Consider the following 13,386-nt stretch of genomic DNA (forward strand, 5'->3'; position numbering starts at 1 on the left):
CTCTATCACCCACCTACCACCACACCCCCTATCACCCACCCCCCATCACCACCACTACCCCCCCTCCCCATCACCCACCTACCACCACTACCCCTCTATCACCCACCTACCACCACTACCCCCCTATCACCCACCACCACCTACCCCCTACTACTCCCCTCTATCACCCACCTACCACTTACCCCTCTATCACCCACACCACTACCCCTCTATCACCCACCCACCACCACTACCCCCTCTATCACCCACCTACCACTACTACCCCCTCTATCACCCACCTACCACCACTACCCCCTCTATCACCCACCCACCACTACCAACATTCCCTCATGGGTTATCTCTCCTCTGAGTTATAAACACCATTTATTACCACAGTCTCAACACCACACTTGATGATGTCAACAATGGACGTCTTCACAGGCCTCTCACTTCTCCTGTGATTAACGCCAGTGTTCATGTGATTAACTCTGATATATCTGTGAGGAAAGCACCGACATCCCGTTCTATATTTCAGAAACTATGTGGCAGTGTTGTATTGTCTGGTCTGGCACGCCATCACCCCCAACTACCTAAGATTCTGAGAGCCTCTTCCGTTAAATATTTTCCTCGTAGCTGTAAACGTCTGAACTGTATCTAATTGGTTCACTGATAATGATGATAAGGGAGAAAAAGACTTCATAATGGCGTCGAAATTACACTGAGACTCGATCGTAACTAGATGATGAAGCTAAGAGGAAGACAACGAAGCGAAAGTGTGTGTGAGAATTTATACCCAACATTTCAGCAGAGAAAGTCCATGATGGCAAGAATTACACACAGTCCATCACAGGTCGAGACAGCGAGTGAAATTGGGTGATATATGTGTGCGATGAAAACACAGCAAGACTTATTTATTACGGTAGTTTGACCAGAGTTAATAGGCGTCCACAACAACAAATAAATATATAATAAATACTGCTACTAAAATTATATATATAAAAACACGTTAAAATAAATGAAATAAATGAATAATTAAAGACTTAAATACATGAATAAAGATAAGAATAATCATCACAAAGCGACTACCAAACAGAACATTATCACCTGCCTTCGTCAGTTGTGTTGATACAGTACAATACAGTGAGGTAGAGGTGCTGGGAACACTCCTAACCCCATTACCCCGGGCAAACACAACCACAAAAACTCGCGCCCACGGTCACTACGCCTGGGCAGTCAGCAGAAACATTAATTAGCTGTTGCCTCACGGGGGTAGTTGGTTAATGGTGTAATAAGTGTCAAGTGCCAACAAAGGGACGCCAGACATTATTACATGTGGGCACAAGGGTAGTGGCACAGGTTAGTGGCGCAACAGGTGTCAGACAAAAATAAAAAGCGTAGTTTAACAACAGCACAGGTGTGTGTGAGATGATGACAGGTGTTTCAAAATAAGTTAATGTAACAATATAGGAGTGTGTCGTTAACGCTATATAACATATACTGTACGTGGGTGTGGTTAATCCAACACCGGAGTTACATACAGTAAGTGTATAGGTGTGGAGACTCACCTCAGCAGGTGTGGGTTTACTAACAGGGAAGCATCAGGGCTACGAGTAGTGTGGGTCCACCTAACGATTATCACTTAACAACAGAAGAAGATGGCTGTTTGACTAATAATGCCTTTGGTGAAGGTACACTGCACTCAGCCAAGGTGCACTAAACCACATCCGCTTGTCGTAAACTATACTAACACAGTGGAGGAGACGAGGAGTGCAGGAAATGAAGTAGCCGAGTCTCGCCCTGACTCTGAGTATTATGTCTAGCTGCGACACAACACCTCACACATGGGTATCAGACTCACTGAGAGAAACTAGACGTCGTATATACAAGGAGGTAAAGCTACATGGCGACTTTTTAGAGCAAGAGAGACACTAGAACACAACACTCACTAGAGTTGCACAAATACACTACTGACATACATAAATATTAGTTACTCTGGGGAGAGACTACACACATACACTAGGGCCACACGGGGACACTATCATAACAGGGATACACTTAGAAGCTACACAGCGACAGGACTGGGTGTATCTGTGTCACTTCTCAGGTGTCCGGTAAGGCAACACCTGCTAGTATGGGGCGCAGCACTAACGCCCCTTTTCACGACGACGTCCCAGGGGAGGCTCTCTAAGTGGCCGTAGACATAAGCCAGACCTCGGCCGTACAAAGGTGGATGGTGATGACCCAAACACCCTCCACCTCCCCCCACACCTGCTGGCTCACTCGGCCCTCTCCTGTGACTAGGCACCGGCGCATGTTTATTAACATCTACAGATAAAACGAGACGGGACACTAGTTCTGCGAGTCACCCAACACCACCAGCAGACACATACATTAAGTAGGACCCTAACAACCCACCTTGAACAGAGTCGAACCTGAGGTGCGATACAGTGTACCCTCAGACTTAAGACAACACTGAAGGTAGAGATGGTGTTACGGAAGGGGATTGGGTTCAACCTGGGAGGATTATTAGATTTAAAAACATAATAAAAACAAGTTGGACATGTTCGTGAGGTGAGGTGAGGAGGGAGGGTGAAGGGAGGAATGAGGGTGAGGCAGGTACTACAGGAGGGATAATTATGGTGGACGGGATATCCAGGTACACGATAAAGGAGACACGGAACCACCTAATGAAGCGTGGGAGAGAGAGAGAGAGCGAGGTAGTCAGAGGTGCGGTATGCGGAACACAAAGTCTCCCTGAGTGATGCAAGCCAGGTCAGGGGCGTGTGAAGGGGGTTGTGTAGAGGCGTGAAGGGGAGTGTATGGCCGGGGTGTAGGAGGACTGGACTGTGTGGTACTGAGGCAGTTCACTATGGCCATTATATTAGCTGGAGGGGGGAGGGGGGTGGGGGGAACTCACCTCTCTCGCTCTCATCTACAGCCTCTTCCCTCCACTGGCCACACCACCCCATATAACCATATAACATCAGGATTAAATATAGCAATTCCTCACACTAACAAAGTTTTCTTTCATTTTCCGCCCACCTGGTACCGGCCCTCCCTCCTGTGACCGTGTCTCTAGGTGATGATAGGGTCGTGATGGGGTATAATATAATAATAATGGTTGCCCTCGTGTAACGAGGATAGCCGGCTCAAGGGCCACCTAGGCGTGAATTTGTTTAAGGTGTAGAAGCTATCGCCAACACAACAACCACACCCTAAGTTAACGAGCTGCATGACCCAGTGTCAAGGAATAGTCCGAGAAGACCGGACAACTAAGCATGCTTCCCTGTTGGGCGCTGTAAACGCTTCTGTGCTTCACCTTACACAAGGATGTAGGGGGGTGCCCAATAAATAATAATAAAAAAAAACTCGCCAACTGCACTGGCTAACCATTACCCCGGAATACGATCCACAAATCAATTAACATCCAGGTTCCCAATTACTGCTGGGTAGATAGAGGCAAATGGTATAAAGAAACTTGCCCATAGTTTCACCCTGCCCGGGGATCGAACCCGGGTCCGGTCTCTTATGAGGCGAGCGTGATGAACATTACACCACAGGTATAACGTAGCGCATTCCGTTCGTGGGCCCGTCTGTCCGCCCGTGAACAAGGTTTCCTCAGACTACCCAGTGAATTGTATTGAAACTCTACACCTGCCGGAGTGATGATGCACGACTCACGGAATTTCACAACCATTCCAAATAGGTGTAACTCTAACCCCCGGAAAATGCCACACAAGAAATGGTTCTTTCGGTCAGTGGTCTGTCACTCGGCCAGAGAGACGCTGATTGTTGGTATTTTTTCATATTTTTGTACGTAAAATTTTCGTCAGTATTTCTTTTAATAGCTGAAGTATTATGAAACAAGAATGACTGTGATAAATGAGTTAACACCCGATATAATAATAATAATAATAATAATAATAATAATAATAATAATAGTAATAATAATAATAATAATAATAATACCTGGACAATATAAGTATCTATACAGAACTCTTCATCTCCTCCTCCAGGTATTCATCTCTCTCATTCCTCCTGGTCCCTGTACCGTGTGTTTGTGTGTCCTTGGTGGGGCGATGGAAAGGGTAGAGGGTCATATTGGTCACCTGATCCAAGCAGAGGTCAGCCACGCCCACTACCACCAGCCGCCGCCTGCCTAATGTCAACACTGCCGCCCTGCCCTCCCCTCTCCCCCTCCACAGCCCCTTCTCCTCCCTCCACCCCCTCGCCTCCCCATTTCCTTTCACTGATGCTAGTCAACCCTCCCTAACTTTCCGGTGTGCATTATTATTATTATTATTATTATTATTATTATTATTATTATTATTATTATTATTATTACACACAGACGGTCCCCAGTCATGTACCGACCACTGTAAAAATAAACAAAGCGAGAAGCACACTCACTCACTCACAAAAACAGAAATATTTGGTAATATGATCTGGGACTAATCAATGTTTACACACACACACACACACACACACACACGCGCGCGCGCGCGCGCTTAAAGAAAAACATCCACGCCTCCCATTATTTCTCACATCACTCTCACCTTAGCAAGTCCTCATTAATATACTCTCTCTCTCTCTCTCTCTCTTTTGTGCTAATTAAAACAGAAATTCAGACAGGAGAAATAGTTCAGGAGAGGCTGGATAAGGTTAAGTTGGGTTGGGTTGGTGTAGAAAGCGATGCCATAAGCCTGTACAGTACTATAAACCTGCCACCACTTCGCGGGAATTACCGCACCTTTACTTTACACCCGAGAGTCACAACTTGTACTTCCTGATATTTCTCAATGAGCGTCAGGACCACATCCTCACGCGCTTTAAACTTAACTCAGGGTCACTGGATTAAGGGGTCGTGGGGCGTAACACCTCCCTAGTGACCCACATCAACCTAACACGCCCGCGTCTGTTCTTTACTGCCCGTCTGGACTGTATCATGCCCGGCCCGCCCCTCAGGGAGGAATCTGGCCACATATACTGGGTGAAATGTTTCTACGGCGGACATTTATCGGGCTCAAGGGAGGGGGTTACACACTCGTCACGCCCTGGGGGTATGGGATTTAAGACTAGGATGAAGGAAGCCATTACCACTATATATACAATGATTTTTTAGAAGTAAAACACGTATCTTCTTTGTAAACACACCTCATTGGGAGATCAAAACAAGTCATTTACTATTTATGTAAACAAAGATTCTTGGGAGGTAAGTTATTAAACCTCAAGTAAACAGATTCTTGTTATATAAAGTAAGACACCAACCCTTTATTACGATGCTAATTCATGAGATAAATATTTCCTAACTCTGTATTATTATGGGGGAGATAACAGTTGGTGGACGTACTTAATCTCTGTAATCCACCACTGATCCCTGGATAAGATAAGGCCAGCAGGAGAGTCTTGGTGGATGTGTACAAAGGTTATCAAAACACACCTGAAGTAACTATATCCAGTACAACTCATCTGTTTATGTACATCAGTAGTAACACACACACTGCAGCAGCACAGTGCAGATACCATAAAAGCTTGTTTACGACAGACAGGGCGGATGGTGTTACATTATTATGAAGTATCATCGTGAATAAACAGCTCGCACGGTTCTTCCAAGTGTATACAGAAATCATGCTGTTATTACATCGCGGTAATGTACGATACACTGTATACCTGCACTGTGTATACATAATGTACACCTGCACTGTTTACGTATATTGTATACCTACACTGTCCATGAATACAGTTACACCTGTATTGTCTACGTAAATGCTAAACTAATGTGAATTTGTATGTCAATTTTAATGAATAAATATATATCTATAACATTGTAGAGTTAATGTTGTCATAATTATGTGGAATTATCTGGAAAGGAGCAAAGCATTCAGTCATGGAATAATTTACACAAGTTTGCCCAACACAGAGTAACGGCCACAGAAAATGACCGAGAGAGAATGGTGTTGTTGAAGGGAACACTATACCACGCCAAAAACATCTGTTGATAACCCTAATATATCCAAGCCAACATAGGTACAGTACTTACATCATGAAATATTGTTAAAAAATTGTTAAAGAAGCTAACATTATCAAGAAAAGACATGTACTTACCTAATTTGTTTCCCGTTCTTCTCTTGACTCGCAGACATATTGTTCTGGATCTTATGCACTGAAACACAAAAGGAGAGAAAAACATTGTAATTACAGTAATAATAATGTTAGCGAAAATAATATCCCTTTGAATAATCTCTACAAAACTTTCTCTATATACACAGTAAGTACACAACAACTGCTTTTGTTTATATGGGAAAAAATAACAAAAGCAAACGAGAATAATAACAGGAAAGAACACACGATACTGTATAACTGAGGACGGAAACCTTACTCTCCATTTACAACTGACCATTAAAAATTCTTGCTCTTTCCAGGTTACTGGCGCCACACCTCTGGCTGGGTTATACTTCACAACGTATGACCGAGATGTGAGCCACTGTTGTGAGTAATACCACCCCCCAAAAAATGAGCAACTAAAACTGATATGAATGTCTCGTAGATTGTTAGTGGAAGGGATTACTGACATGTGTGTGTGTGTGTGTGTGTGTGTGTGTGTGTGTGTGTGTGTGTGTGGGTGTGTTACTATGACTACGGTAATGGTTTAAAAGCTTTGCAGGTCAACTACAATTTTACAGGAAAAATCTAGTAAAATGTGAAGCATTGCGTCATTACCTGGTAGTCTACTGTACATTACTTGGCCTACAGTAAACAGCAGTAAACAACCAGTAGGAGTAAACTGATAGACAGCTGTGTCAGGCCGACGTAAAATCCCATTTATCTCCGTCAGCCAGTGAGCGACAGTGACAAAGTTAAGCAGTGGGCTGCCGGCAGCTAAATATATTATATTTTAGTTGAATTTTGTCTGGGGAGATCGTATAAAGTGGATTTGGTAGGTTATTGCATTCTCTTCCCGGGTTATTTATTTTTCATCGGCCGTGAGTGAGTGAGTGGCTGGCTGAGGTCCACACTGCTGCTGGCGGCGTATAAAAAGAACAAAAAAGAAAGAGAGGGAAGACCGAACTGATTTGGGTGAAGGCAAGTCATCGGTCAAAGTCACAGCTCAAAAGCCAGACTTTTACACAATACGACTTAAAAATGTCGCCAACCAATGCTGGGTGAGGAGCCAATACCCTCAAAACCGCTTCTGTAGATTACTAATAAAAAACCTAACCTAACCCAAGTGATATATCTGGCTACACAAAACTTCGATTTATATATTTATAAACACATAAAAACTAAAGGAATTTTTCCTTTACTTCGACCTCCAGATCCGGCCCAGGAGAAAGGCCACAAGTGAGGAGTATATTAATTAAGGCCTTTTACTAGCCGCCGGTCAGTGTCTGCGTCTTGTGAGGTCAAACGAAGAGTTAAAACTTCCGAGCCTCACGACACAGACGGGACATCTCTCTTAGTCTTGTAAAGGTTGTTGTCTCTTGTAGAAACTAAGACTCGGTAAACGGTACTTAGAGACCCTGGCACTTCAGGCACCAACACAACCTGACAATAACTTCATAATACAACAAACTTCTTCGATTACTTTGTTTAATATTTTTTTTAAGTTGTTGTCTGTGATGGAAAAAATAGCAGGAACGACACACAGCAGAAGTGTCAGGGGCAGGAACGACACACAACAGTGGTGTCAGGGGCAGGAACGACACACAGCAGTGGTGTCAGGGGCAGGAACGACACACAACAGTGGTGTCAGGGGCAGGAACGACACACAGCAGTAGTGTCACGGACAGGAGCGACACATAACAGTAGTCAGGAACGACACAACAGTGGTGTCAGGGACGACACACACAGCAGTGGCGTCAGGGGGCAGGAACGACAGTGGAAAAACGACAGAGGGGAGGAAAGATAAAGAGGAGCGGGCGTGCGGGGCCTGTGTTGACTCCGGTGATTTACCGCTCCAGCAGGAGTGACCCTTCGACGCCTCCTCCAGGCATAAAGGGAGGGCGGGGGTCAATGTATGGCGAGGGGAGGAGCCGGTGACAAACATCTCCTCTTTTACTTCCAGAGGGTCACATGCATCACCCTGACGGAGGAGTCGGTCAGGGGGATGGAGGGGAGGACGGGGGAGGGGCGGAAATGGATAGGGAAAGTTGGGAAAATGGAGGGGAGGGAAAGGGAGAACTTAGGGGAAGAGAAAGAGGAGAGAGAAAGGGAGAAGGAGAGATGGAGAATGAAACAAATGGAGAGGAGCAGGGGGGAATATACGAGAGAGAGAGAGAGAGAGAGAGAGAGAGAGAGAGAGAGGTGGGATGAAACGTTAAATAATGAGAATTAAAAAAAAGAATGCAGGGAGTGTTAAGTTAGCTATAGAGAGAGGGTAAACGAGGAGGTGATGAAAGTGAGTGAATGGGGAGAGAAGGGGATAATAAGACGAGGTGAAGAAGAAGAGGAAGGAGAAGGAAGAAGAGGAAGGAGGAGAAGGGATGAAGTCTCCCCCTATTCCTGTCTCAGAAGCCAGATCTACGCCATCTAACTACACAGTTATCATGACAAATCGTTTCGTACCTTAGGCAAACGTTTCTAATTAGTGGCGATGATGTAATTATGAGCGACTACAGCGCCCTAAGATACGACACCTGAGTGGCTGGAGCGGACAACGAGAAGCAAGGTAGTCAGTGAACATACTGTACGTATACATTGATGTTCGTACGCGGCCATGTACAGTTGCCTCAGGAATCATAATATGTGGAGGTTGATTCTTTCATTGTTTTTGTGTCTCATTTTTCATTTTTATGTTAGTCTTCCCATTATCCTGGTAGTGAGCAGCAAGGCCACACTACAAACTCGCTCATAACCATTTATTCCTGCTCTACCTCTTGTTCTCATTCGTTCTGTTTCCCTCGATTTATTTTGTTAGCCCTGTAACATCTTCTGTGGCCCCAAATGACCAGAATAAAAATGTAACACGAATAATTATAATAATAAAACAAAATGACAATGCGTTTGTGAGTGTGTGTTTGACTGCTCACTGGTGGCGTGTACGTTGGGTGTTACACAGGCGGGGAACGTTGAGAATCGTGAACTCCAAATCCAACACACACACTGGCCCAAACCACTCCTCTATGATATGACAACACAAGGGTCATCATACCATAATATTTGGTGAAGAAGTGATCCCAAGGAGGGAGACACACAGGTGCCCTGTTATCACAGCCACACGTCGCTCACCAACACAGGTGCGACCAGCGAGGTACGAGTCTCACTCTGCCGCCAACTGAGTCATATTTTTTTATAATTTGGTGGTGATATTTATATACCATATTGACGATGAAGATCATGAGTCATTCTTTGTTATTGTGACTTCAGTATTCATTCATTCCTTCACTCTCACATACACTTTAGACTTCTACACTGACCCTCCTTTTATTTTCATGTTACAAGTTTAAATTTTTTTCCATAAAAAATGTGTACCTTAACTTGCGTGTATAATATAAGTTTATTAATACTGTAGTTTTTATCGAGATTATTCTTCTGTGTCTAAAGAGGAAAAGTGGCCTGTGAAGTGTTTAGAAGTGACTACATCTCACACAGACACAGATGCTTCAGTACCCAGACGACGGAGGGAGGGTGAAGTGTTTACATTACACCTCCCCCAACACCCGTCTCCTGAGGTACAGCACCCGAACTTGCCCACCAATCAGCTCCATCGTTACAATACTACCACCAATTCATTCATTACGACTCTGCCATATGTACGTAAACGTCACCAGAGGGGATAAAGGAATTGTTTGGGGCAACTATGTAAACTGTAAACGTGCACAGTACTCCTGTCTCCTGTCTCTCTGTAAAGACAAGAGGTTCTTGTTTTTGTCAATTATTTCATTCTATCAACAAGACAGGGAGCGAGGCAGTGTGATGATGGTAATGATGATGGTGATGGTTAATGATGAAGATGATTAATGATGGTGGTGGTGGTGATTATGAGGCAAGAATCACAACAACAATAATTATAACCACATCTAATATGATCTAACCTGACCATATGACACTTCAACATGACCTCAAATAACACACATCAATATAGTTCATGACCTGCAATTTCCTCCATTCTTAGGACCTAAGACATGACAATACGGTTCATGACCTTACCTGGTGTATATGGGAGATGACTTCTGTGTGCGTAGCGTCCTCCAGACTCTTGCCGTTCACCTCCAAGATCTCGTCACCCACCTCCAGGTCAGCCTTGTCCGCCGGCGACCCTGCAGAAGGAACACCCCCCTTCGTCAGTAGGTCATCAAGACATACATGATTATAATAGATGTGTAATGTGTTTACTGGGTTAGAGATTATAGAGAAAGACAATATATTTTCCTGGTAATTAACTTAGAGATTATAGAAAGAAAATATTACTTATATTCCCGGTAATTATGGAAAAAAAAACCCACACATATCCTTATTTGCTTTTCTATAAGTACGATCTTGATTGATTGATTGATACGTTTATTGAGATACAAAAAACATTAATACATCTCAAAGGGATGAAGTGACATAAGTCATCCCAACCCCAGTCCAGGAATGTCCCTCTCAGGACTCACATAAATCCCTAATATTTCATATAATCAGTTATAGTACATAGTTATATTCTAGATGCAAAATTTCTATATTTCTTTAATATTTCATCTATTTTCCTATTGTTAAACATCCAATTATGATCTTTATTTCAAAAACTTTACTCCTTTAAAGTAAGTTACACTCTCTATATTTATAATCCTCAACACAAACAAACACACACACACCCACACACACACACACCTTCCTTCCTTCCCTCCCTCCCACCTTCCATCCTTCCCACCCTCCTACCTTCCCCCTACCTTCCTTACCCCGTCTTACTCATCCCTCCCTCTACCTTCTTTCACATTTCGCACCCCCCTTCCTGCCCCTCCTTCCTCCTCCGTCCCTCCCACCTTCCTTTCCCCCCTCCTTCCCTCCCACCAACCTCCCTTCTCTCCTTCCCCCATCCTCAACCACCGTCCATGTATCTTGACACACAACTTAGTCAAGCTGTCTTAATTTCCTTCTGTAAACTGCAAGTTTATAAAAAGTGCACAGCTTAGTTTCAAAGTTGGCTTTGGTGGAGCGAGGTCTGATTAACCTCCCTAAAGTGACACTCTGAGCAGCCACTTTACACGGGCGAAGACCAAGTTTGGCGGAGGAACTTGGTGTTTAACGTCTGGTATTGATCACCACACCTCACCACTTCCACCCACGGACGCAACTCAACCACTGGGCAATGACAGCTTACTCCCTGTAATATATTGCGACACAAATAAACGACGCAGAAGGGAAGGTTGCGGCTGATTAGGGCTAAAGTTTTGGAGAATGTCACACTGTATAGGGGGGAAAGGGAGCAACTTGTGCCCCGATACTCTGCTAAACTGCCACCCATCATGCTGAAGTTTATAACTCAACGCTGGCTGTCAGTCCCGCGAGACAGATGGAGGAGACTAAACCTTGGTGAGGGAAGGAACACTGCTGAGGTTATGAAAGTTATAGCGATGTGTGATGAGCATACATTAGAAAGTAAAACAATTTGACGAAAAGTTATCGATATATACTAAAGACAGACAGACAGACAGATAAAGATGGGCGCTCGACAAACAAACTCTGACAAGTAGTGAGAAAGACTCGAATGTCCCGACATTAACGTGATGCGGGGTGTAATAGGACCAACGCAGCTAGTGTAGGAGGAGGAGGAGGAGGAGAAGGGGGATGAGGGGGAGATAAAGGAGGAAAGGGGAGGGAGAGGAGGAGGAGGGAGAGGAGGAGAGGGAGGAGGAGGAAAGGGAGGAGAGAGAGGAGGAGGGAGAGGAGGCGAGGGAGAGGAGGAGGTGAGGAGAGGAGGAGGAGGGAGAGGGAAAGAGAGGAGGAGGAGGAGAAGGAGGGGGAAGCACCAGTCCTGGAATAGAGCTTTTGTCTGTGCTGGCACCAGAGGGCTCCCGGATGAGTGAGTTATTATGATAGAGAATAGCCTCCCGATTTTTGCATCCCAGCCACTGTGTGAGGCAGACCGTGGGTGTTGTATGGCCACCACCGATATACTCTTTCTCTCTCTCTTTCATCAACTACTGGAACCATACACACACACACACACACACACACACACACACACACACAGCAGTAAAGGTAACCTCCACAAAACACCACCACTAACCATTTTAACCCACAAATAACAGCACCTGACCCACGAGAGAAACTACTCGGCGCTACTGATGGTTTCTAACAGTAAACGTTCCTCCGCACACCAACAAAATGCATTTCAGGTTCGCTCTTTTAATTTTTCAATTCATATGCAAATTGCCATAAACAATCTTGAAGACACACCACTCAGAGGCCTCATGACGAGCACCCTTCAAGACACACGATCCGTCGTCTCCGTTTATTTATGATTTACGTGATAACTATTAACAAACAACGTGTAGGAGCAGTGTGTCGGGCAGACCAACTAACACACACACACACACACACACACACACACACACGATAAATATTCCCCATAACAGCAGACGTCACAATATGATCAAACCAATTGACCTAAATCTAAAATACAAATATAACACCTAACAACCCAATTACAGTGACACAACCTTAACTAGCTAGAGACACGTTAACCTGACACAAATTAAGGTACAAAATCTTTTTAAAACATTCTGTATTTTAATATCGTGACACAAGTGAACGTAGTGTATGTCAGGTGTCATTTTGGTATGTTATTTTTGGGTCGATATTATGGTGTTTTAGATTAAGTTGGCTATATAAGTACATTTTCACGTGTTTTATTTACGAGGTTTATTCAACCCTCTCCACGCTTCACCTCTCTCCTCTCTCTCTTTATACCTGTCTCCTCTCCTTCCACCTATCCTCTCCCCCTTCCCATCTCCTCCCTCCACCTCTCTCCTCCCCCTCCACTTCTCTCCATTCCTCTCCTACCCCCATCCCCCTCCTCAATACCCGTGGTAAGGACACCCAAGTTATTATTAACCGTGGTAAGGCCCGCTGGAGTTATAGCCACGCTTGGTAAAACAGCTGTTATGGGGAGTTTTACCGCTCGCCATTTTCCTATGCGGTCACACGGAAAATGAGCTTGTTGGAATACTGGCGAGGAAGAATATATACTGAACACGCCTCATAACCCCCGACCTCTGGCAACTAACACACTCCATAACCTTGACCACTGATGCAACCAACAAATCTTTTTACGGAATGTGAATAATTATACTAAAAATGGTAGAATGTAGTGACTCATAGTTTTGTTATATACCAGATAATTAACATGTTTATAGTAGGTTAATGTGTGTTGATATATATACACACGAGTACAGTATATACTTCACTACAATTAACATTTAA

General features: G+C 44.2%; 1 protein-coding gene across 8 annotated transcripts in view; it reads right to left on the reverse strand.

Annotated features, from left to right (window-relative positions):
* Positions 1-13,386, reverse strand: part of LOC121857817 — a 273,121-nt gene that overhangs the window by 147,676 nt on the left and 112,059 nt on the right. For all 8 annotated transcript variants that reach the window (XM_042354070.1, XM_042354071.1, XM_042354073.1 and 5 more), the window contains 2 exons: positions 10,129-10,238; positions 6,085-6,142 (listed from right to left, as the gene is read on the reverse strand). In XM_042354070.1, coding sequence (XP_042210004.1) covers positions 6,085-6,142; positions 10,129-10,238 — 168 coding nt within the window. The remainder of the gene's footprint in view (positions 1-6,084; positions 6,143-10,128; positions 10,239-13,386) is intronic.

This window comes from Homarus americanus, unplaced genomic scaffold (assembly GCF_018991925.1).
Source record: "Homarus americanus isolate GMGI-L3 unplaced genomic scaffold, GMGI_Hamer_2.0 scaffold13846, whole genome shotgun sequence".
Taxonomy (NCBI): Eukaryota; Metazoa; Arthropoda; class Malacostraca; order Decapoda; family Nephropidae; genus Homarus; species Homarus americanus.